This window comes from Gymnoscopelus microlampas (assembly GCF_963454915.1).
Source record: "Gymnoscopelus microlampas genome assembly, chromosome: 18".
In the NCBI taxonomy this organism is placed as follows: Eukaryota; Metazoa; Chordata; class Actinopteri; order Myctophiformes; family Myctophidae; genus Gymnoscopelus; species Gymnoscopelus microlampas.
The window spans coordinates 46,708,313-46,732,964 of NC_139955.1; the positions used below are offsets into that span (position 1 = coordinate 46,708,313).

General features: G+C 45.1%; 1 protein-coding gene across 1 annotated transcript in view; it reads left to right on the forward strand.

Moving 5' to 3' along the window:
- Positions 1 to 418: 418 nt before the first annotated feature.
- The window catches only part of LOC311034109 (nitric oxide-associated protein 1-like), a 32,337-nt gene continuing 8,103 nt past the window's right edge, over positions 419 to 24,652 (forward strand). Inside the window, exons 1-11 of the mRNA XM_084041853.1 lie at positions 419 to 754; positions 2,056 to 2,194; positions 3,915 to 4,072; positions 11,245 to 11,514; positions 13,280 to 13,518; positions 14,280 to 14,489; positions 15,434 to 15,598; positions 19,684 to 19,797; positions 22,067 to 22,113; positions 22,375 to 22,464; positions 22,824 to 22,955. Coding sequence (XP_083897979.1) covers positions 2,075 to 2,194; positions 3,915 to 4,072; positions 11,245 to 11,514; positions 13,280 to 13,518; positions 14,280 to 14,489; positions 15,434 to 15,598; positions 19,684 to 19,797; positions 22,067 to 22,113; positions 22,375 to 22,464; positions 22,824 to 22,955 — 1,545 coding nt within the window. The 5' untranslated portion in view covers positions 419 to 754; positions 2,056 to 2,074. The remainder of the gene's footprint in view (positions 755 to 2,055; positions 2,195 to 3,914; positions 4,073 to 11,244; positions 11,515 to 13,279; positions 13,519 to 14,279; positions 14,490 to 15,433; positions 15,599 to 19,683; positions 19,798 to 22,066; positions 22,114 to 22,374; positions 22,465 to 22,823; positions 22,956 to 24,652) is intronic.

The following is a 24,652-nucleotide window of genomic DNA, read 5'->3' on the forward strand; positions in this document are numbered from 1 at the left end:
CCTTTTATTGAACAATACGGACGATACAGGTACTTCTAAGAACCCGTACATAATTATAACATCCGTGGCCATGAGGTAATTCCTTTAAAGTTGAAATTTGAACGTTTATGTAGATGTACGGACTGTAAATTGAAAAATTGAAAAACTTGCAAGCTGGCCCTTGGATGTTTTCATATTTTCTAATTTGGCCCCCTTTGAAAAAAGTTTGGACACCACTGTTTTACAGTTTATGAAAAATATTCATTTCAGATTGTATTATTGTTATATTAACGATGGAAGTCATTCCTGTTTTTGTTAATACAATAAAATAAACGTTCTTCCTTCAAAAACGTGTGGGAAAAAAAAACAACCTCACGTTAGCCTTACGTCATTACGTTGTCAACCCTCAACACGTCATATCCGACCAGGAAACAAGATGGCGGCCCCCTGCAGCGCGTGTGTTTGTTGACATTCTTCTCAATGTTTAACTCAGACAGATTAACACAGTGTTAATTTAAGATGTACTCTTTATTATAAACATTATGTTCACTTTAATACGAGCTCCGCTTGTGGAGCAGCTCTCCTCACTGAGACGCTGTGTGTCTGCCTGGTCTCTGACCCACACACACAGCACACAGCCTCCCCGGCCTCCTGCCTCTGTCCCCGGGCACACTGTCCTCCATTAGGCCGCTCTGGGAGGAGGCTGGAGGAGGAGGACCGGGGGCTCCAGGAGGTGCTACACCACCGTCCGCAGAGCTGTGGACAAGAACAGGAGGTACTGTGTGGGCAATGAACCCAAACATGATGATATCTACAAGCTCCCTGGCTTCTGTGCTGCTTCTCACTGTTCTTGTGGATTTCACCTTGTGTTGTTTACATCAGTGGTTCTCAACATAATTTTTTTTTTTTTGGGGGGGGGGGGGGGGGTCCCCTCATGATGTTGGGGGGTCCCCAGATGACAGTGAAGTGACAATTTAAGGACTTTTAAGACCGTTTTAATACCTAAAAAAAGCAACGACAAAAGTAATCAATAAACTAGTATAAAACATTGGCCAAATTGACAAATAATATAAGAAAGAGACAAAAATTGTGAGAATAGCCGATCTACAAGCTCTGTGAGCTCGTAGATCGGCTGTTTGCACAATATTTATCTGTGGAACGGAGTCAAAGAAAATGGGGGGTCCCCAGTTCAAATATGTTTATTTTGGGGGGTCGTGGCCTGAAAAGGTTGAGAACCATTGATTTACATCATGGATTCTACCGTAAGTCAGGGCTGCCAACATTGTACTGTCAGAATCCAGGAGATTTTGGGGGGGTGTGGCCACTAGCCAGCCCCCAAAAAGCACCCTCACACAACCCACACACCAATACATAACATTGCATTGTCAACATTGCAAAAATAATCATTTTACACTTTCACTGGAAAGGGTTTACAACAAAGCTTACAGTGTTTGTTATTAACTGTTCCACAGAAGTAACAGACTCTGACTGCATTACAATGATCAACAGTAACAAAATATTTAGACTGTAAGAATCAAGGAGTTATTTTTGTTGGCAGAAAACTAAACGTTTTAACAGAGTAGAAGATGTTATTTCATGTGTTTTGGTGACTGAAGCAATAAGACCCATCTTTAATAATAACCATTCATTACTTAAAAGTTAACATCTCTGTATGATGGCATACAAGTCCAGGAGAAATGACAATCCAGGATATTGTCAGGAGACGTGGTTGAAATCCAGGAGACTCCTGTCCTGCAGGATACAGGAGTGTTGGAAGCCCTGCCGTAAATTCTGCGTCAGTCTGTGCCGTTTCTTTGTGTACATAATCTTCTGTCACACTGTCTAGCCACCCTTGTTTTTTCCCCACTCAGTTCTATTATATTCTTTCTTTCCTTTAGACAGTAGTAGCAGTAGACGGTAGTACTCTGTAGTCGCGTTAATCCATGCTTGCTTGTTGTGTTTTGAATGGAGGGAGAAAGCAAAGCCTCCCTCCAGGTCACATTGAGACGCATTCATCGTAATGGAGACACACTTTTGAAAGTAATAGTGATGCTGAGTTGAGGTCATGTCTTGCAGCCCTAACAGCTACACCTCCATGGTGGACCCACAGAGAGAGGAGCAGTTTGTGTTCCTGGACTATGTGGAGGAGGAGGAACATCTGGCTCGACCCAACCCCACCCCCACCATGGCCCCCCAACCAGGACAGGTGGGAAAAGTGTGTTTATCTGAGAAGTCAAGTCATCTTTTATTCATATTTAACCCATTGAGACCTGAAGCCGATTCTACATGTCTCCTAAATCTCAACAGTTTTCTGAAAAACGTATGTTTCTATATATCAGTGGTGCTCAATCTTTTTCATGTCAAGGACCACCCAAAATTATATATATATTTGGCCACGGACCCCCATCAAAATATTTTGTTCCAGGGACCCCCCCAGAAGCAAAGATTTGAGTTAAAAATGTTCGCTTTAAAAATATATATATATTCAAAGATTTGCACACATTTTCACGATTTTTCAAAAATAGCAGATCTACAAGCTTGTAGCGTGGCACTCGGTGCCGCGCTATGAGCTTGTAGATCTGCTATTTTTGAATAGCCCAAAGTGTAAAATAATGCTTTTTAGCTCAAATCTAAAAATGACACAGATCCAGGTCTTAATGGGTTAAAAACAACAGCCGTTAACCTAAAGTGCTGTCCAATCAAGGATGACCAGCAGCAACATGACAGCCATATAAAAGCAACATTAGAAACAAGTAACTCACAGTCAAGTAGATACAACCAAAAACAAAAAAAAGAGTTAAAAACACATTAAACTTCATGTAGTGGAAGGACAGAGTGGACACAAGCCATGGAGCGTCCTCACACAGAACTAAAAGCGAGGGAGAGGAGGTGGGTCCATAGACTTGATTTAATAACGTCTATAATAGTGGGTCATGACTTAATGTGGGACGGGAGACTATTCCAGACAGAGTTTGGGGGGCAGCTACAGAGGAAGCCCAGCGGTCACCCTCTTGTTTAAGCGACTGAGAGGAGCTGTTGAGATGATTACTATTTACAATGACAATGTAGGCATTTAGTAAACGCTCTTAATCCAGAGCGATTTACAGTAAACACATACATCAAATGCAGAGAGACAGTGTTGTGCCACAGTAATCTAGGATCATAGGTAAACCAAGAACCTAGCATCTGTCTAAACATTATAATATAAAATATATATATATATATATAATATATATGGTATGTACATTGAAACTATACAAACTATAGGATGCCAGGTCAACAAATTAACCTATAATCTGTCTAAATAACATGCTATAAAAATGACATTTTAACCTTCGCAAGGACATCAAGGCTAGGGCTACGGTCTACGGTGAAGTCTGAACTCTGAAGAGGTGAGTCTTCAGACGGCGATGATCAGTTCAGTTCAGTTTCAGTTTATTTCCAGCTTTTTGGACAATACATAAGGAACTGCTTTAGTGCAGTAAAACACAGTACAGGCAGTTTACAAGTGTCCTTGATGCTGGAAAAGGGGAAGGGAGAAGCATAGTGCTTATCGAGCCCTACCCCTGGCTCAGTTTACATATAGAAAATTAGACAATCATAGTGATGATAGTAGTAGATAATATAATAGATAACATAATAAAAAAGAAAAAGAGTCAATGTTTTGACACTCCTAGATAGGAAATGTAAACATTTCAGTGTTTAACACTCATCAGAATCATCATCAATAGAAAATCACGAATAATGATGATGATGACCTGAGTGCCCCCTGGGGGCAGAATATGGAGTTAGCAGAGCAGCGACGTACTGAGGAGCTAATCCATTTAGGGCTTTAAAAAACTAAAAGTAGAATTTTTAAATTTCTATATTTCAGTAGTAGCCAGCTCAGATTGACTAGAACAAGGAGTTAATGTGTTGACTTTTCTTTGTCCCAGGTAACGTTAGCAGAGAAGCATCGCAGGACTCTGCAGCAGCAGCTCAAGTCTCTCAGATCAGAGACGGAGGAGCAGGTGAAACCCGACCCGTCAGCCATCGAGTTCGCCGACACCGACTTCCCTCTGGACGAAGACCTGGTGAAGACCGCCAAGAAGAGGTACGCACTAGAACTGCAGACTCACTCCCAATCTTCTGCCGTAATCTGAAGACTCACCTCTTCAGACTCCACCACCTCAGCCCCGTAGCACTTGTCCTAGCCTTGACGACCATGCAGGATTATGCAAAGGCTAAAATGTTACTTAGATAGCATGTTATGTAGACCACTGGTTCTCAAAGTGGGGTCCGGGGACCCCCAGGGGTACTTGAGGGGGTTCCAGGGGGTCCCCAGCTAAATGATGGACAGGAACCAAATGGACCCTTATGGGTCTGTAGCTCTGAGAGTGTACAAATGGAACCAAATGGACCCTAACGGGTCCATTTGGTTCCATTTGTACACTCTCAGAGTTAAATTAACATTGATTATACAATATCAATTGGGGTCCCAGAGGTATAAATGCCATTAAATGGGGGTCTGTAGCCCTAATGCATGTTAAACTGGGAGTCCTTGAAATTAAAATGGTTGAGAATCACTGCTAGAGAACCCTAAAAACCTTCTCTTATTGGGGTCCCTGGCATATCTTTTCAAATGGGGGTCCGTGGGGTAATAAGCGTCAATTTGGGGGTCCTTGACATGAAAAAGTTTGAGAACCACTGATGTAGACAGGTGGTCATTGTTGACCTGGCATCATATAGTGTGTATAGTTTCAATGTAAAGGCTGATGATAGGTTCTTGGTTTACGTATTGTGGGGAACTGATCAAAGCCAAACACAAAATGCAGGGTACAAGCCCACTTAAGGGTATTTATTTGACACCTTTTCAGATATATGACCCGCAGGCCCTTGGTATTACTTTTCATGTAACTTCAAATAATAAAGTCCAACTCAAAATTCACCCCGCGTCGGGGTATTTTCATGCATCACAATGTCTCTTTGTTTGGATCCGTGCGCCACAGCGTCATCGCTCAGTATCCATGCATTGTGCTCAGGTATGTGTGATTAACTCCCACAGGTTGCCTAGGAGTAAACAGAGAGCGTCCTTTAACACTACAATTCATAAACATTCAGTAATGTGCAGGAATAGTGGAGAATTGCCTTACCGCCTGTAGCACCCGTCCATTCACCAGGAGAGCCAATGCCAGACTGAGACAGAGTAGCCACTTTTGTAGATTGGTGCCACACCTAACCTGTCGTCGCAGCTGCGCTCAGTTGGGGCTGATTCATGATGGTGAGTGGCAGGTAACGCCCTTCTATGACGCTGCCCAGGCTGGTGCGCTCCCTGCGAGGTCTCCCTCTGTCTCTGTCCCATGGCCTCTCCCTGGTGTGGTGCTTACCTGACAGGCGGCATTGTGGCGATACTCCACATATCCCCCCCCTAAGCCCGCCGCTTGGTCCGGGGGCTTCCAGCTCCTCTACTTCATACATGCGGGACAGGGCGTCTGCGTGTGGAATGTCCTTCCCGGGCCGGTGCTCCACCTTGAAACAATAGTCTTGTAGCTCCAGGAACCACCGCGTCACTCTGGCGTTCCGGTCCTTGTTGGTGGCCATCCATTTTAGGGGTGCATGATCTGTAATGAGGGTAAAGGTACGGCCCCACAGGTAATAACGTAGGTGGTGAATAGCCCATTTCACCGCTAAACACTCTTTTTCTACTGTTGCATAATTTTTCTCATGGTCTAGTAACTTTCTGCTCACGTAGGTAATTGGATGCTCCTCGCCATCAAATACCTGTGCGAGGACCGCCCCCAACCCGGTGCCCGACGCGTCTGTGTGGAGGACGAAGGGCCGGCTGAAGTCGGGGGCTTTTAACACTGGCTCCTCACAGAGCGCGCTCTTCAAGGTCTGGAACGCGGCCTCCGTCTCGGCCGTCCAGACAATGTGGTTGGGGCGCTTTTGACATGTCAGATCATACAGTGGGGCTGCAATAGTAGAGTAGTTTTTTACAAATTTTTGATAATAAGCCATGAGGCCAAGGAATGATTTTACTTGCTTTTTTGTCCTGGGCTGGGGCCATTCCCGAATCCGCTCCACTTTACGCGTCTGGGGCCGCACACACCCTCGTCCGATCGTGAAACCCAAGTAGTCGGTCTCCGTCAGGCCGATGCGGCACTTTTTGGCGTTGGCCGTCAGCCCGGCTCGTCTGAGCGCCCCGAGGATGGCGTGGAGGTGCTGCAGATGGAGGCTCCAGCTCGGGCTGTGGATCACGATGTCGTCCAGGTAAGCGGCAGCGTAGTCTCGGTGGGGGCGGAGTACACGGTCCATCAGCCGTTGGAAAGTGGCGGGCGCGCCATGGACTCCGAACGGCAGCACCGTGTATTGGAACAGCCCGTCGGGCGTGGAGAACGCTGTCTTCGCCTTGGCCCGGTCCGTCAGCGGCACCTGCCAGTAGCCCTTGGTCAGGTCCAGCGTGCTGACGAACCGGGCCGGGCCCAGGCGCTCGATCAGTTCATCCACTCGGGGCATCGGGTATGCGTCAAAGGCGGAGACGTCATTCAATTTTCGAAAGTCATTACAGAAGCGCAGCGTCCCGTCTGGCTTCGGCACTATCACGATCAGGCTGGACCATGGACTGTAGGACTCCTCGATAACTCCCAACTCTAGCATCTTGGCCACCTCTTCTTTAATGGCAATTCGTCTGGCTTCAGGGATTCGATACGGCCGCTGGCGCACTATTTTCCCAGGGTCCGTGCGTATATCGTGCCTGATGAGCGTGGTTCGGCCGGGGAGTTCGGAGAAGATGTCCCGGTTCCGCCCCAGCAGGTCCTTGATGTCCTGTGTCTGGGCTGGGACGAGGTCTTCTCCTATGGGCACCGGGGGCAACGTCTGCGCGGGCACGGTGGTCATCAGCGCGGGCAGCGGTAGTCGGGGGGCTGAGATCCACTTCTTCAAGATGTTGACATGGTAGATTTGGTAGCCTTTTCGTCTGCCGGGCTGGCTCACCCCCTCACATTTCTTTCCGTCGATGGCGGCCACGTTCCGGCGCGCCATGTCCAGATTCGGGTCGGTCCACTGCGCCGTGGCGAACCCCCCAGCCCGGGGTGGTTCGAGAGCTTCGACGCCGGGGAATTCGGCGAAGGGGTCCGCAACATCAGCGGGGCCCGCGGCCCCCTGGCTTGACGTGGCCTGTGTGCCCTCCACCTCCCGTCTCTGGTCTTTTCCTCTCCTCTCATCTCTCTCGTCTCTCTCGTCTCTCTCGTCTCTCTCACCTCTCTCGTCTCTCTCGTCTCTCTCATCTCTCTCGTCTCTCTCATCTCTCGCGTCTCTCTCGTCTCCCCCATCCCCTGCCGGGGAGCTGTCACTCAGGCCGGCCGGCGTGGCGGCGCGGAACGCGGGGCAGGCGTGGAGCGCGCCTGGAGGCGCCGGGCGCGGGGCGCGTCGGCGACGGTGGCGGGCTGTGCCGCGTAGTAGGCCGGGGTCCCAGTACCGGGCGAAAAGGACGCAGTCGGCGCCGATCAGCAGTGGCACGGGCAGGTTGGGCACGACCCCGGCTGGCACCACTGCGTCCCCCCGGGGCGTCTGGACGCGGAGCTGTGTCACCGGATAGTGACGCACATCGCCATGGACACAGGTTACTGGAACGGTGGTGGAGCTGAGCTTTCCGGCCAGGTCTGCTCGTACGAGAGTCACCGCGCTGCCGGAATCGAGCAGGGCGTGCGTGTCGGTTCGGCCTATCTTCACGGGCAGGCGCGTCTGGCGGTGAGGGCTGGTACCGGTGTGCAGACAGGGCCGCGCGCTGTCGGAGCTGGCTGCTGTCCCCATGGAAACGTCGCGCTCTCTCTCGGGACACGACCAGGATATGTGGTCCGCCTGTCCACATACATAGCAGCGGCGTTGATGTGGGCCTCGGGTGGGCCCTTCGGCCACCGCGGCCTCGGTCCGGGCGGCAGGTGGGTTCGGTGGCGTCGATCTTCGACGGTCGCGGCCGGGCTTCTCCTCTCCAGGGCCCTTGGCGGCTTCGGTGCGCGTGGTCCTCATCATGTCCACGCTCACTTGGTGGTTCTCCAAGAGGGCCACGAGTGCCTCCAGTGAACTCGGACTCACTTGGGAGGCGTATCTGCGGGCGTCAGGCGGCAACGAACGTATGCATCGGTCGATCACTAAGCGGTCGATGATAGGTGGATCTCCCCCGGTGGTAAGCCAGCTATGGGCGCTGCGCAGTAGAGCCGCCACCTGCGGTCGGGGTGGAAAGGCCGAGTTGTAGGCCCAGCTGTGGTAGCGCTGCGCTCGAGCTGGGAGGCTGTAGCCCTGGGTGGCGAGGATGGCGTCCTTCAGTTTCCTGTAATCTCTGGCATCGGCGAGGGTTAAGTCCCGGCACACACGCTGGGCCTCGCCGGTGAGGAATGGGGCCAAGAGTGAGGCCCAGTCTCCGACTGGCCACCTCTCTCGGGCTGCGGTGCGCTCAAACACCTCCAGGTACGCTTCAATATCATCTTCTGGTGTCAATTTAGTGAGTACTTCTCTAGGGGCGCGTGTGCTAGCCACATCACGGCTAATTCTGTCAATTAATTTTTGTACCGCTGTCTGCAAATCTGTTTGGCTCCTCAACAGGGCCGTAAGTGCGTTGGCCTGCTCCATGTTTTTTTTTTTTTTTTTTTTGGGTTTGGCGTGGATCAGAATACCCGTATTCTCCACCAAATGTGGGGAACTGATCAAAGCCAAACACAAAATGCAGGGTACAAGCCCACTTAAGGGTATTTATTTGACACCTTTTCAGATATATGACCTGCAGGCCCTTGGTATTACTTTTCATGTAACTTCAAATAATAAAGTCCAACTCAAAATTCACCCCGCGTCGGGGTATTTTCATGCATCACAATGTCTCTTTGTTTGGATCCGTGCGCCACAGCGTCATCGCTCAGTATCCATGCATTGTGCTCAGGTATGTGTGATTAACTCCCACAGGTTGCCTAGGAGTAAACAGAGAGCGTCCTTTAACACTACAATTCATAAACATTCAGTAATGTGCAGGAATAGTGGAGAATTGCCTTACCGCCTGTAGCACCCGTCCATTCACCAGGAGAGCCAATGCCAGACTGAGACAGAGTAGCCACTTTTGTAGATTGGTGCCACACCTAACCTGTCGTCGCAGCTGCGCTCAGTTGGGGCTGATTCATGATGGTGAGTGGCAGGTAACGCCCTTCTATGACGCTGCCCAGGCTGGTGCGCTCCCTGCGAGGTCTCCCTCTGTCTCTGTCCCATGGCCTCTCCCTGGTGTGGTGCTTACCTGACAGGCGGCATTGTGGCGATACTCCACAGTATGTATTAGTTATTATTAGATTATTGGTTTACTTATGTGTTACTTTATTATTAGATTACTATTACTGTAAACTGTACAGCGAGGATGCTAGGACGCTATCATGGACAACCACTGAAAATCCCCTTCACTTGGAGATTGTGGGAAGGTTTTAGCTGCAGGGTTAATGATAGATTCATCTTCAACCTATCCACACGTTTCCTAGGGCGTTGTGGGCGTCACTTCCTGTCGATTTGATCAGGTATCTAGGGATTAAAGCGAAAACAAGCACTTCCAAACTCTGACCCCTAAAAATAATCACCTGCACGGAATGTATTGACAGAAAGCAGCTCATAATAATGTTTACGGTGGATTTTTATGAAACAAAAACGTTGCAGATAGAAAGAGGATAATTCAAGCTTTCCGTACAGCTGCTATGTTGGTGAGTTTAACGTTGTTTAATACAATCAGAAAGGACTTTTCTGTTTGGATGTATGGGCCGTCAAGGCCAGAAAGTATTTTTTTTTACCACTCAGTAGGCGTTCCAAAACTTGATTGTTGACCACAAAGCAACACATAGGCCCATACAAGGACAGTTTTTCCTGTACCCAGTTCTTTGTGATGGCTCTTTTTACTTGCTGCCAATCTTATCTTCTCTTAACCCATTTAGACCGGGAAAGAATCTGTGTCATTTTTAGATTTCTTTGGCTATTCAAAAATAACAGATATACAAGCTGTTATGCTATTTTGTTCTGCTATTTTTTTTAAATCATGAAAATGTGTGCAAATCTTTGAATATATATATTTTTAAAGCAAACATTTGTAACTCAAATCTTTGCTTCTGGGAAATTTTACATATGTCTTCTAAATCCTAACAGTTTTCTGAAAAACGTATGTTTCTATATCAGTGGTTCTCAAACTCCTCCAGGTCATGGACCACCCAAAATGATATGTATTTGGGCACGGACCCCCATCTCAAAATATGTTGTTCCAGGGACCCCCACCGAGGCACAGATCGGGAGTTAAAAATGTTCGTCTTAAAACGCATATTCAAAGTTTTGCACAAAGTTTCCACGATAAAAAAAGAAAATAGCAGATCTACAAGCTCATAGCGTGGCACTTGGTGCCGCACTACGAGCTTGTAGATCTGCTATTTTTGAATAGCCAAAGAAATAAAAAAAAATGACACAGATCCTTCTTAACACTTGGGGTGCCAGAGTTATATTAAAAAAGTGTACGTTGAGTGCCTGGAGTGCACGGTGATTCCCTCATTACACACATAGTAATCTGAGTTCCCAGAAGTTTTCGCCAGCTCTGGCGAGGAACTTCTGGGCCACAGCCCTGGTATTTGTGGGCGGGATGTACGTCACGCTCTGAATCTGAGCGGACACGCCTCTTACCGGTCTGAGAGCTGTGCAACTCGTCTAAAAAGTCCGACGAGAGGCAAACAGCAGTACACAACAATGGCGGCCGAAATTTCTCAAGGGGAAATTGCTTCCCGTCGATCCTATTTAGATGCATCACCCACTGCATGTGGATCCCGCCCCCTTTTCTTCATTGGCTGTTGATTTGAATCACAACGCAGTGGCCGCGCCCCTGCTGTCCAAGCTCCGACGCTAACCCTCCCAGACTACACACATAGAGGTCTCGTACAATCGGGGGAAAAAAATTAAAAACATTCGGTAATCCGTTCCATAGTTGCAGCCAGTTGAAAATAGTCAAAAATACATTGTAAAAAAAAAAAGTACACAGGAGCCGAGATACAGGCTTTTGAAGTCATAAGTTAACCAGGAAGTGGATTAAAGTCTAAATCTTCGAAGAATCATATCTCCTGGTGCTGTGAAGAAAAAAAAAACATTTTTGTTTCAAAAAACGTATATAAACGGTTTTGGCACTCGACATCAGTTTTTCAAAAGAAGTATATATCCGGTTTTGGCACCCAATGTGTTAAATGTTAAAATGACAGAGATGTGTTCCTGGTCTTAATGGGTTATAATAAGGAGGAAGAACGTGAAGGCCAGAGGAGAGCAGAAGGTGTTCGGCACGCCGGACCTGGACGAGCCGGCCAGCTCTACGTGCTGCTCGGGCTGCGGCGCCGTGCTCCACTGCAGTGACCAGCACACGGCCGGGTACATGCCCTCAGAGAAGTTCAAGCCCCTGGCCCAGGAGGAGGAGGGCGGCGGCCTGAGGAACGCCGTGTGCCAACGCTGCTACCTCCTCACCCACCACAAGAAGGCGCTGGAGGTCAAGATGTCTAAAGAGGACTACAGGTTAGAGTTGTTTTTGTGGTGTAAAGTAACAAAGTACATTTACTTCTGTACTTTAGGTACAATTTTGAGGTATTTTTTACTTTACTGGAGTATTTCCAGTTTTCAGTATTTTTACTTCTACTCCACTACATCTCAGAGGAATATATTGTACTTTTACTCCACTACAATTATTTGAAAACTTTAGTTACTAGTTACTTTTTAGACTTTGATTATTATCGCAAAACACACATTAACCACTTCAGCTCTATACAGGCCATTTGAAAATGGCCGATCTACCAGCTCACAATCGTGACACATTGTGAGCTTGTAGATCTGCCAGTTTCAAATGATTGTTTTATACATCTAGACCCCCCCCCCCCCCTCGAGAACCAGTGTCCCAGATTTGTTCAACGCATTCAATCCGGGAACGGATTTAGATTTTTAGCTATAGCCTATAACCATTATTTTATACTTTGGCTATTAAAAAATAGCAGATATACAAGCTCATAGTTGTAGAAAAAAAATCTTATATATATAATATATTTGAATCTGTGAATATATATATATACTTTTTTAAACTACATTTTTTACTCAAATCTTTGCTTCTGGGGTTAACACATTGCCTGCCAGAGTTTTTTCAGATTTTTAGCTGTTGCCTGCCAGGGTTTTGCCATGTTTTTGGTACCTGTTCGCGTAGCCACAGATTTTTTTCCTCCAGTATGATTGATCCCCAGATGGTTTCTAATCACAGATGAGATTCAGGTGTGGTTTCACAAATGTCAACGAGGTCATTTTGACCTCGTTGACATGTTTGGTTGATGTTTCAATATAGCTCAAAAGCAGTAGTTTTAAACCAAAAAACAAAGTGAATTGTTTGTCCGTTTGAATTTTAACATTGAAGTGAATGGAGCAGCAAATCTTCGAACATTTTTAGCTCCTAATCTGTTCATAATTCGACAAGGGTTGAAATTATAAAAAAATGCAAAAAAAAAAAAAAAATTTTTTTGATAATTAAAAAATTAAAAGACGTATATATACGTCTTTGGCAGCTAATGTGTTAAGGTACAGGGACACCTGGAACAAAACTCTTTCTTGTCAGTACACAAAGATTTTCACCCAAAAAAAAAAAAAAAAAGGCAGATCTACAGTACAAGCTCGCAGCGCTATGAGCTTGTATATCTGCTACTTTTGAACAGCCAAAGTATAAAAATATTGGCTTAAATTACACACTGGTATCGGTTCGTTACACGGTAGTTATGGGTATCGTCAGAATCGGTATCGCAGGAAGGCAAAAATGTTAAAGAGGTGGTGCCATGGTTTTGCACTTTTTCTGTTTTTCATGTGTCTATGAGGTTGATAGAACTTCATTAAGCCCCCTGGTGGTGGTTTTATGGTGTTTTATGTCTTCTCTGACTATTTTGAGTTTCTTCCTGGAGGCTGAAACCTTAAGGGTCAAACGTGCCAATAGAAAAACAGCGCTTTAGTGACACAGTGAAAACATACCCTCCCCCTCATTATCATAACACAACAGGTGTGGGCATGAGGAGGAGGAGGGACTAGGACAGGTGGGTGGTGCTAAGGTGGTGGAGGAGGTGCTAAGGTGAGAACCAGGTATACTTAATGAACTGGAGGCGTGTCCACATAAAAACATAATTTTAACAATTTCTGTATACTTTTTTGAAAAAAATCTTCCTCCTATTATAACCATAATACCTGATGATCATGTTTTAGGGGGAGGGAAATCACGGCACCCCCGTCTTTAATCGGTACGTCTCTATAACTGCAGGAACGTGGTCAGTGGGATCAAGTCCCACAAAGCTCTGGTCCTGTTGATCGTGGACCTCCTGGACCTCCCGGACTCCGTGGTGCCGGACCCGCTGGGCCTGGTGGGCCGGAACAAACACGTGGTGGTCCTGGGCAACAAGGTGGACCTGCTGCCCGCCGACGCCCCCAACTACCTGCAGAGGATCCGCCGCCAGCTGACCCAGTACTGCAGCCAGGCCGGGCTGGGAGACAACGTGAAAGGTATGGATTCAACATGAGGATATTTAACACATTAACACATTCACCGCCAGAGTTTATTCATAAGGTACTCACCCACTGCCAGCGATTTGAGTTTTATAGCTTTTTGAACCGTTCACAAACATTTTATATCCATTAAAATCCGCCATCGGATGGTGTTTATAAACAGCAACGACGGACGTACGAGCCCTCATAATGTTTAGGCTTTTCTTTCTTTTTCTTCTTCTGTGGTATCAGTGGCTAAAACAGGCTGCAAACGTCATATCCATTTTGGCTGTGACGTGATTTCCGGCCTTCCCCACCGGCCATCTTAGATTAGCTGAGCCTCCGATCGGCTATCAGATCGTTTTTAAACACAAAGAGGATAACCGTTCGTCGATCAAAGAAAAGAAAATACAACCGGAGCTTACCATTCGTTTTTTAAACCGTGTGAAAACCATGATCTTTAGCCAAAACCAGGGAAAAAACGTTTTTTCAAGATAAAAAACGAACCGGAAACGGTTGTCGGAAATTTTCTCATAGGATGGGTCGGAAGCGTCATGGGGGGAAAAAAAAATCAAGGATGGTACCAAAAAACATTTTTTCCACATAAAATAAAAAAGACGATCCCGAGATATCTCGGTATCCGCGGGTAACGGGTGGATTTAATGTCCCGAGATATCTCGGGATTGGCAGTAAATGTGTTAAGAATCGCCTCAGGTCTTAATGGATTATTCCATGTGCCCCGCCCCCGCCTTCCCCTCCCTTTTTCTTTTTTTTTAAAGACGTCCACCTGATCAGCGCCAAGACGGGCTACGGCGTGGAGGACCTGATCTCCAGCCTGCAGAGGTCCTGGAAGTACCAGGGGGACGTGTTCCTGGTGGGCACGGCCAACGCAGGGAAGTCCACCCTGTTCAACACGCTGCTGGACTCTGACTACTGCAAAACTAAAGGCTCTGAGGTCATCCACAAGGCCACCATCTCACCCTGGCCTGGTGAGAGAGAGAGAGAGAGAGAGAGACACAGACACAGACACACACACACACACACACACACACACACACACACACACACACACACACACACACACACACACAGACACACACACACACACACACACACACACACACACACACACACACACACACACACACACACACACACACACACACACACACACAGACACACACACACACACACACAGACACACACACACACAGACACACACAGACACACACACACACACACACAGACACACACACACACACACACACACACACACACACAGACACACACAGACACACACACACACACAGACACACACACACACACACACACACAGACACACACACACACACACACACACACACACACACACACACACACACACACACACACACACAGACACACACACACACACACACACACACACACACAGACACACACACACACACACACACACACACACACACACACACACACACAGACACACAGACACACACACACAGACACAGACACAGACACAGACACACAGACACAGACATGCACACGCACACAGTGGTGGAAAGTACATTTACTTAAGTAACATTTTGAGGTATTTGTACTTTACTTGAGTATTTCCAATCACCAAAACTTTTACTTCTACTCCACTGCATCTCAGAGACAAATAGTGTACTTTTACTCCACTACAATTATTTGAAAACTTTAGTTACTAGTTACTTTTCAGATATAAATGATTACATAATGAAACCTACATTAACCACTTTAGCCCTATTTTATACCTAGGCTATTTGAAAATAGACGATCTACAAGCTCACAACGCGTCGCATCGCAAATAACTCTGTCACCGTTGCTCTGATCAGCGCAAATATAGGACTGGATTTGAAGGTGGCCTGAAAATCTAATGCAAACATTGCTTTCCCTTCTCTGTGTTGACCAGGAACCACCCTGAACCTGCTGAAGTTCCCCATCATCAACCCCACTCCATACCGGATGTTCAGGAGACAGGAGAGGCTGCAGACGGCCTCCTCACAGACAGAGGGCGACCTCTCCCCCGAAGAGCTGAAGAGGCTGCAGCACTTCAGCAAACAGGGATACTTAGTGGGTAAGAGAGAGAGAGAGAGAGAGAGAAGCTGAATTCCATTCCCCAAAACTCGGTCACTCGCTCACTCTCCTCGCTTCCTCCACTCGCGCCTAAGCCCCGCCCCTGCGAGGAGCCGAGGATTATTTGAGAGGACGAGTGGTCGAGCGGTTTCCCTCAAAGGATCGGACTGCACTCAGCAGCGTCATTTCAAAGCGACGGCAAATTCCGCGATCACTTATGACATCTCACACAGCTAGACCAGAGCCGTGGATGAAAATATACATGCATAGAATAATATGCAGGTATAGAATTATACAGAATATAAGAATAGACAATTCCTCAATGTGGATGAATGGCCACATCGTTATCTTTATAGTTAACATTGTTGTGCAAGGCCATTTATTCCTGAAATAGTGAATGAAGCGCCAGGATGAGCAAACTTACATTTATGAATTTAATCCTGACCTGTCCCTCTTTTTGCTCGTACAGTCCCCAGAACCCCAGTACAAAAATGTACTCCATGAAGTGTAGATGTGTGTCAAAAAGGAAACGTCGCAGCCGAGGGGCGCGCAGAACGGTGGATGCATATTTATAGCAGGAACAGCTTCACATTTAACTATAGCCATACTCATTCAATTCTGAACCGATTCTTAAAATGTAAAATTCTCTATTTAGCTGTGAAGGGTCTTCTTTCATGTGTATCAGTCATGATTGTTTCACCAACAAACAATATTAAATATCGGCGGGTCCTTCTTCTCCATCGCGCTGTTCGCGCACCTCCCGTTTTCTTTTCTTTTTCTTCGTCCCAGAAGTTAAAAATGTTAACATAATCTTTGTCTCAGTCATTTATAGTAGTCCGTGTACTGCATTGAGGCATGCACGAATAGAAACAGCTTTTGAGACAGAAAGTGTGCACAATATATTACAATGTATAATTGTATTATGCTTTATATCATTCAACAACGCAATAAAGCCAGTGGCTTGTTGCGGTCTTTTCAGTTACTTTACACTGTGTGTGTGTGTGTGTGTGTGTGTGTGTGTGTGTGTGTGTGTGTGTGTGTGTGTGAGATGCGCAACGAGTGAGCGGCGGCGGCGAGGGGGGGGGGGGGGGGTGCGGCCGGTGTTTTCGGCACATGTGGAGGAGGAGGACCATGTAAACGTCACGGGAGAAGGGGAAAAAAACAAAAAAAAGTGTACACGTGATGCGGAAGTCTGCCGCGGAGGAGCTGTTGAGAGTGGTCGAGCATACACTTCATGTACACTCGCTCAATGCGGAAGTGGAGAGCCTCCTCGCCGACTCCACTCGACTCCACTCGCCCCCTCCAAGAAGCACATGAACAATTGGACCGCGACTACTTCCGGTTCGAAGTCGGAGTGACCGAGTGGGAGTGAGCGAGTGGCCGAGATTTTCGGTATTGGAATTTGGCTAGAGAGAGATAGAGAGGGAGAATGTCATCATCTCCATCTGAATGTCCTCATCAGAAAAGTCACATAACGGCCCAGCTAATATATTGGTGGGGCCAGTATTAATTTTAGACAGCAAATATGTATTTAGTTATAGTCATAGTCTTTTGAATAAAATCCATTTAGCTTTAGTCATATTTTTGTCATGACAAAAATATGATTTTTGAAATAATTTGAAAGCGAGGTTTTAGTTTTAGTTGACTAAATATCATACGATTTTAGTAAACTAAAACTACAGTTGAGTTAGTCGACTGAACTGTATTTTGACGGGCCGTGATGGCATAATAATGACTTATTTCAGGGTCCCCACGGTCATGAAATTCCTGGAAATATTTTGAAATAAAAAAAAAAAAAATCCAGTACTGGAAAAGGTTTGAAATTGATCAAACATCATCAAAGGTCCTGGAATTTATCAAGGGTCCTGGAAAAATATTTGGCTATGCATTGTTTTTGGCTATTGATTTTGCTAAAACAAAACATTTTCATAAACATGAATGATATTACACGAAATATGTAACATAAGTAGTTTTTCGCCGAACGGGCTGTGTGACGGCAGCCTAATGTATGTCTCAAACTTTATTTTTGCTACACTGCCTATCTTTGGGCATTCTACATAGGAGTAAGAGACACATTATTGCGCCGAATGATTGTTATATGGGCCTGGAAATTGGGCTAAATATTCTGGAAAGGTTTTGGAAAAGTTTTGGAAATTCATTGCTAAAAATGTGTGGGGACCCTGTTATTTATACATGCCTGCATGCCGCTTGTAGATCAACCCCACTCCATACGGGATGTTCAGGAGACAGGAGAGGCTGCAGACGGCAAGCTCGCTTGTAGATCGGCTATTTTCCGAAGCATAAAATGACTTGTCTTTTAGTTCTACTGGATCTCTTCTCCACTAGTCCCTCACTAACATTTTAGTCTAGCTTGTTTTTTTCTTTTTGTTGATGAAATTGTCAATATATTTAGTCATAGTTTTAGTCATCATACTGAAGCTTAGTTTTTATTTAGTTTAGCTGATGAAATTAGCACTGGGGCTCTACAGATTATGATCAAACTGAGAGAGGGAGAGAGTGTGATGGTGTAGCTATCTATTCAGTAGGGTTGTAACGGTACATAAAATGTTCAGTCTGGTACGTAGAGTGTTGGAGAAGAGTAGTGCTTGTTTTTCTTACATCAACGTCCTTAATAGTGAACAGTGAAAGCCTCTACGATGCTTTTCTTTTAACCCATTAAGACCTGAGGCGATTCTTAAAAATGTTTTCTAAATCTAAAAGAGTTTTAAAAAATATATATACTATGAAATAAATATTTTCAAGATTTTTCAAAAATAGCAGATCTACAAGCTCGTAGCGCGGCACTCGGTGCCGCGCTATGAGCTCGTATATCTGCTATTTTTTAATAGCCAAAGAAATCTAAAGTGACACTGATGCGTTCCCGGTCTTGATGGGTTAACCCACTTTTAAGGAAAGTGCAATGGAAAAGTTCAGCTCTTTAATAATGTTGTTTATGTTCTAGTTTCTATTATTTTATGTATTGAGGAACTTGGGTTTGCAGCGGTACCGGTATACATATATTTTTCACTGCACCATACCATTAAAAAAAGAAGGAACAAATCATGGCTTCAAAACCGGGATACCGAACGTGTAGTGGTGTTGTTGTGAATGGGTATAGTGCGTTGGTTCTCAAATTGGGGTCCGGGGACCCCCAGGGGTCCTTGAGGAAGTTCCAAGGGGTCCCCAGCTAAATGATGGATAGTTAGGAACCAAATGGACCCTTATGGGTCTGTAACTCTGAGAGTCAAATGGACCTAACGGATCCATTTGGTTCCATTTGTACACTCTCAGAGTTAAATTAATATTGATTTTACAATATAAATTGGGGTCCCAGAGATATAAATGGGGGTCCGCAGCCTAATGCATGTCAAACTGGGGGTCTTTGAAATTAAAATGGTTGAGAATCACTGCTAGAGCCGTAAAAATCTTCTCTTATGGGGGTTCCTGCCTGGCATATCTTTTCAAATGGGGGTCCGTGGGCCAATAAGTGTCAAGTTGGGGGTCCTTGACATGAAAAAGTTTGAGAACCACTGGTATAGTGCACCAGCTTAATATTTTGCTATGGAAACTCTGTATTTTAGTTCATTCGGTACGTTTCGGTTCGGTACGGTACGGGCCATTTGGTTCGGCATTGTTACCAGGGCTCCAGACTAACCCTTTTCACCACCGCCCCAAAATACTATTTTAACCGTCCCAAAGTGAAACGGTCCCAGTTTTTTTTTTTTTTTTCTGTCCTCTTAGGACATGTTTGCATGTTTGCAACTAAAGTTGTGCCTGAGGAGGATGATCAGTACTGCCGCCCTGTGGTAACTTTGATTAATCGTTATATAAACATGTCTATGTCTCGTGCAGCGGTCTGCTCTCGTGCCATGAGTTTGTGCACCGTTTGAGCAGTGGCTCAAAAAAATCTTACCCCAGTCTGCGTCCCAGCGGACATACATTTTCGTCCCAAATACATATTTTTGCCTCCCCAGGACGTCAAAATTCCCTTAGTCTCGAACCCTGATTGTTACACCCCTACTAAAAAAAAACGTGTAAAGCACATGCCAGTATTGTGTTGTTGAGCGTGTGTGTGTGTGTGTGTAGGTCGTGTAGGCAGGACGTTTCGGGTGCAGGCTGACCGGAGCAGACGGCTCATAGAGTTTGACCCAGACAGTCTGGCCTACAGCGAGGAGGACAGTGGAGAGGACAGCAGACCAGGTCAGTCCCCGGCCTATAACACCCTGTTAAATACTTTATGAATTATGACAACATAATAACACGCCTGGTTGGTCACATGCAGCGCTGTGTATGTGTGTGTGTGTGTGTGTGTACTGTACTATAGCCCTCATTAACCTCTGTCTGCTGAAACTTTGGTGTCATTTTGACGATAAACACATTTGTTCATGGAAGCCCCGAGCTTGTATCCAATATAAAATAACACTTGCTATTTGCAGTGGTAGTGTTTTCAATTGATGCTAGAGACACGACCATGCAGACCCACCTTGGTCATTTGTTCTTTTGTACTACTTAGTACTTAGGCTTGTTTTTTACTTGACCACATGTTTTAATTTAGATAGCATGTTATTTAATATACATATAGGTTCATTGTTTACCAAGTATCCTGTAGTTTCAATGTACAGATTATTATTTTGATAGTATATTGTTTAGCCTGATGCTAGCTTCTTGGTTTACCTGTGATCCTATAGTTTACTGCAGGGGTCTTCAACACGGGGTCCGGGACCCCTAGGGGGTCCTCAGAGCTACTATAGGGGGTCCGCCAAATCTTTGTGTGATAGGATTTCGTTTTTATACTCTAACCTAGAATACACTTTGAAACCTAGAATTCCTTTTCTGAGGGGAACATTAGCCGAAAATAGCAGATCTACAAGCTCTCAACGCCTCGCGCTGCGAGGCGTTGAGAGCTTGTAGATACAGATCTGTAGATCTGTATTGTCAGGTTCCAGTGGTTTATTGTAGTTTGTATTGTCAGGTTCCAGTGGTTTATTGTAGTTTGTATTGTCAGGTTCCAGTGGTTTATTAATAAACTTTAATAATAAACTTTATTTATATAGCACTTTTCAAAAACAGGTTTACAAAGTGCTTAACAATACAAATACAATACATTTATAGGGAATATAAAAACAATTCAGTGATGGAAAATTTACAAACAAAGGAACCATACAAAAATAATAACATCAAAAATAAGACTGAAAGCAGAGAAATAGCTGACTAATTCCTTCTAGGTAAAGGCCGTTCTAAAGTAATGGGTTTTTAAAAGGTTTTTAAAGGTGGGCACCGAAGTGGCCTGTCTAATATGCAGGGGGAGTTGGTTCCACAGAAATGGAGCCCTCGCAGCAAATGCCCTGTCACCTTCTGTCACAAGGTTTGTCTGGGGGGGGGTCTAATAAAAGTTTGTGTGCAGATCTGAGATTGCGGGTGGGTTTGTGGGGAGACAGGAGGTCAAAAATATAAATAGGAGCAAGTCCGTTCAGAGCTTTAAAAACGAACAATACAATTTTAAAATCAATTCTGAACGCCACTGGTAGCCAGTGCAGTGAAGCAAGAACCGGGGTGATGTGGTCATATCTCCTGGTTCTAGTAAGAACTCTAGCTGCTGTGTTCTGAATTAGTTGGAGGCGATTGATTGACTTTTTGGGGAGTCCAGAAAAAAGTGAATTACAGTAGTCCAAGTGGTTAGTGACAAAGGCGTGAATAAGGGTTTGTGCATCGCTGAATGAGATAAATGATCTGATTTTTGAAATATTCCTAATTTGGAAGATGGCTGTTTTTGAAATGTTAGAAAAATGCTTTGTGAAGTTTAGGTCTGAGTCAAATAGGACATTGTAGTTTGTATTGTCAGGTTCCAGTGGTTTATTGTAGTTTGTATCGTCAGGTTCCAGTGGTTTATTGTAGTTTGTATCGTCAGGTTCCAGTGGTTTATTGTAGTTTGTATTGTCAGGTTCCAGTGGTTTATTGTTGTTTGTATTGTCAGGTTCCAGTGGTTTATTGTTGTTTGTATTGTCAGGTTCCAGTGGTTTATTGTAGTTTGTATCGTCAGGTTCCAGTGGTTTATTGTAGTTTGTATTGTCAGGTTCCAGTGGTTTATTGTAGTTTGTATCGTCAGGTTCCAGTGGTTTATTGTTGTTTGTATTGTCAGGTTCCAGTGGTTTATTGTAGTTTGTATCGTCAGGTTCCAGTGGTTTATTGTTGTTTCTATTGTCAGGTTCCAGTGGTTTATTGTAGTTTGTATCGTCAGGTTCCAGTGGTTTATTGTAGTTTGTATCGTCAGGTTCCAGTGGTTTATTGTTGTTTCTATTGTCAGGTTCCAGTGGTTTATTGTTGTTTCTATTGTCAGGTTCCAGTGATTTATTGTAGTTTGTATTGTCAGGTTCCAGTGGTTTATTGTTGTTTCTATTGTCAGGTTCCAGTGGTTTATTGTAGTTTGTATTGTCAGGTTCCAGTGGTTTATTGTAGTTTGTATTGTCAGGTTCCAGTGCTCCGGTGGTGGAGTTCACTCACAACGAGCTGAAAGACGCTCACTGGCTGTACGACACACCTGGAATCATGAAGGAACTAGACTGAGAGAACGAGAGCAATCCATGGTCTCGAAGGGCGGATCCAAACCCAGGCGCCCGGAGCAGGCGCGTCCTCCGATTGCTTCACCAATCTATGTCCCCGCCCCCCCCCCCCTCCCCCCTCCCCCCCCCCCCGGTCTGTGCACGGAGCAGGCTGACGTCACCAAATTTAGAGCGACGCCCCTCTGCACTCTGAATGGTTAGGAGATAACAAGCTTCAAAGACCATCGTTCCTGCATCGTTCCCCCAGACTTTTTTCTTTTGTAACAAAAAAAATGGCTGGGTTTCCGAGGCTATGAAGGAACAGGATGTGAGTTCAATCAACTTTAATCTATAATCCATCACATTCAATGAATATGGAGAGATGATGTCACAATAAAACCTTCACACAGGCCTGAATAGGAACTGAATAAGAGGCCAAGCAAAAATAACAATATAGAGTGAAACAGAGTCTGTACACACAACACTTCATGTAGTCTGTTGAGTAGGTTTTCATTTCATAGTAGACAGAGATAACATGAATCTTTGTCTGTGGTCTGACTGTTTCTCTGTCTGTCTGCCTGTCTGTCTGTCTTTCTGTCCGTGTGTCTGTGTGTCTGTCTGTCTGTCTGTCTGTCTGTCTGTGTGTGTGTCTGTCTGTCTGTCTGTCTGTCTGTCTGTGTGTCTCAGCTGCTCAGCTTGTTGACAGAGGAGGAGGTGAAGATGGTCGTGGCCACTAAGGCCATCGTTCCCAGGACTTTTGTCTTGAAGCCTGGGATGACTCTGTTCCTGGGAGCTGTGGGGAGGATCGACTACTTAAAGGTCTGTCTGTCTGTCTGTCTGTCTCTTTGCCTCCAGGGCTTTTAACCTGAATTGAACAAGGGAAGGTTTACTGACTAAATAAAGACCGTAGTAATACTCTCTTCTTAATATAAAACTACTCGGTACGGGTAGACAAGTATAGGTAATTGTGGGAGTACTTATAGGACTACTCAATAGAAGCAAAGGAAACCAAAGTGCTGCTTGTGGGTTGTGGTGAAGGCAGACCAGGGAACCCTGTTGAAGACCTAAGTGTGGAAAAAACGCATCGGTCAGCTGCTGCCTTGCTCATCTGCTCAAATAAATCCTTTTTTGTTTCACCTTAACCCATTAAGACCGGGAACTGTGTCATTTTTAGATTTGAGCTAAACAGCATTATTTTACACTTTGGGCTATTCAAAAATAGCAGATCTACAAGCTCGTAGCGTAGATCTGCTATTTTTGAAAAATCGTGAAAATTAGTGCAAATCTTTGAATATATATATTTTTAAAGCGAACATTTTTAACTCAAATCTTTGCTTCTCGGGGGGGTCCCTGGAACAACATATTTTGATGGGGGTCCGTGGCCAAATACATATCATTTTGGGGGTCCTTGACATGAAAAAGATTGAGCACCACTGATATAGAAACATACGTTTTTTCACAAAACTGTTGAGATTTAGGAGACATGTAGAATCGGCATCAGGTCTCAATGGGTGAAGCCGGAGTGCCTCAGTCATTTTTCCCTAGTCTGCCTCAGTCACCACAAGCAGCACTGTGGTTTCCTTTGCTTCTATTACTCTCAGAACTACTTGTGTTGCAGCCTACTAGTCTGTACTTGTGTTCTATATCTACTCGGGTAGAACTACTCTGCAGTTGTAAAGCTCAGCTTACTCCAGTACTTGTAGACCTTTATGGACTAGTTGGACTACTAATTACTTCAGTTTACTGTTTAAGGCAGGGGTTCCCAACCTTTCTGTTACCACGGACCAGCTGACCGTTCAAAAACCTTTCGCAGACCGACATGGTGCCCGGTGCTTGGACCCGGTTCGGTGCCGGGACCGTTTAGTCAACGAGGGGGGGGGGGCAAAGTTGACTGACGGTCAATGACACATCACTGGCTGCTATTTTTATATTATTATATATATTATATTATATACATAATGTATACATAATGTTATATCATTTACCTAAATGGCGATATATCAACAAGGACAGGATGATTAAAAAAAGGATATGTGTCTTATCAGAAATTACTTTGGACAGGTGGAAAACATTAGTTAAATTCTAACTCTATGGTTAAACTTGCAGAGTGACGCATTACTTTACCTGAGTTACATCTTCTGATAGATGTACTTGAATGTTGACATGAAATAATAATCCTGTTTAGTGTTTAATTAGTCTTGCGTCGCGTGGCCAGACTGTTGCCTCCCACAATTTTCAAATGTCTCCGGTCATACAGTCTGGGACTCGGAAGCTGTGATCATGATTAGAATATAAACCGGATATGAAGCCTCCTCAGTCCTCCCCACTTCCGTTTAGTTTTTACAGTCGCGCAAATTTATCCTAATATAAATACAAATCATCTAAGTGTATTTAGCTTGCTGTTTAGCAAAAATGGAAATTAAAAAGTAAAATGTAAATATATTTTCGTGAACGGAAGTGCCAGCTTCCTCTCTCGGATTTGGGGAGTTGTAGTTCCAGACTCTATATAGCATTCA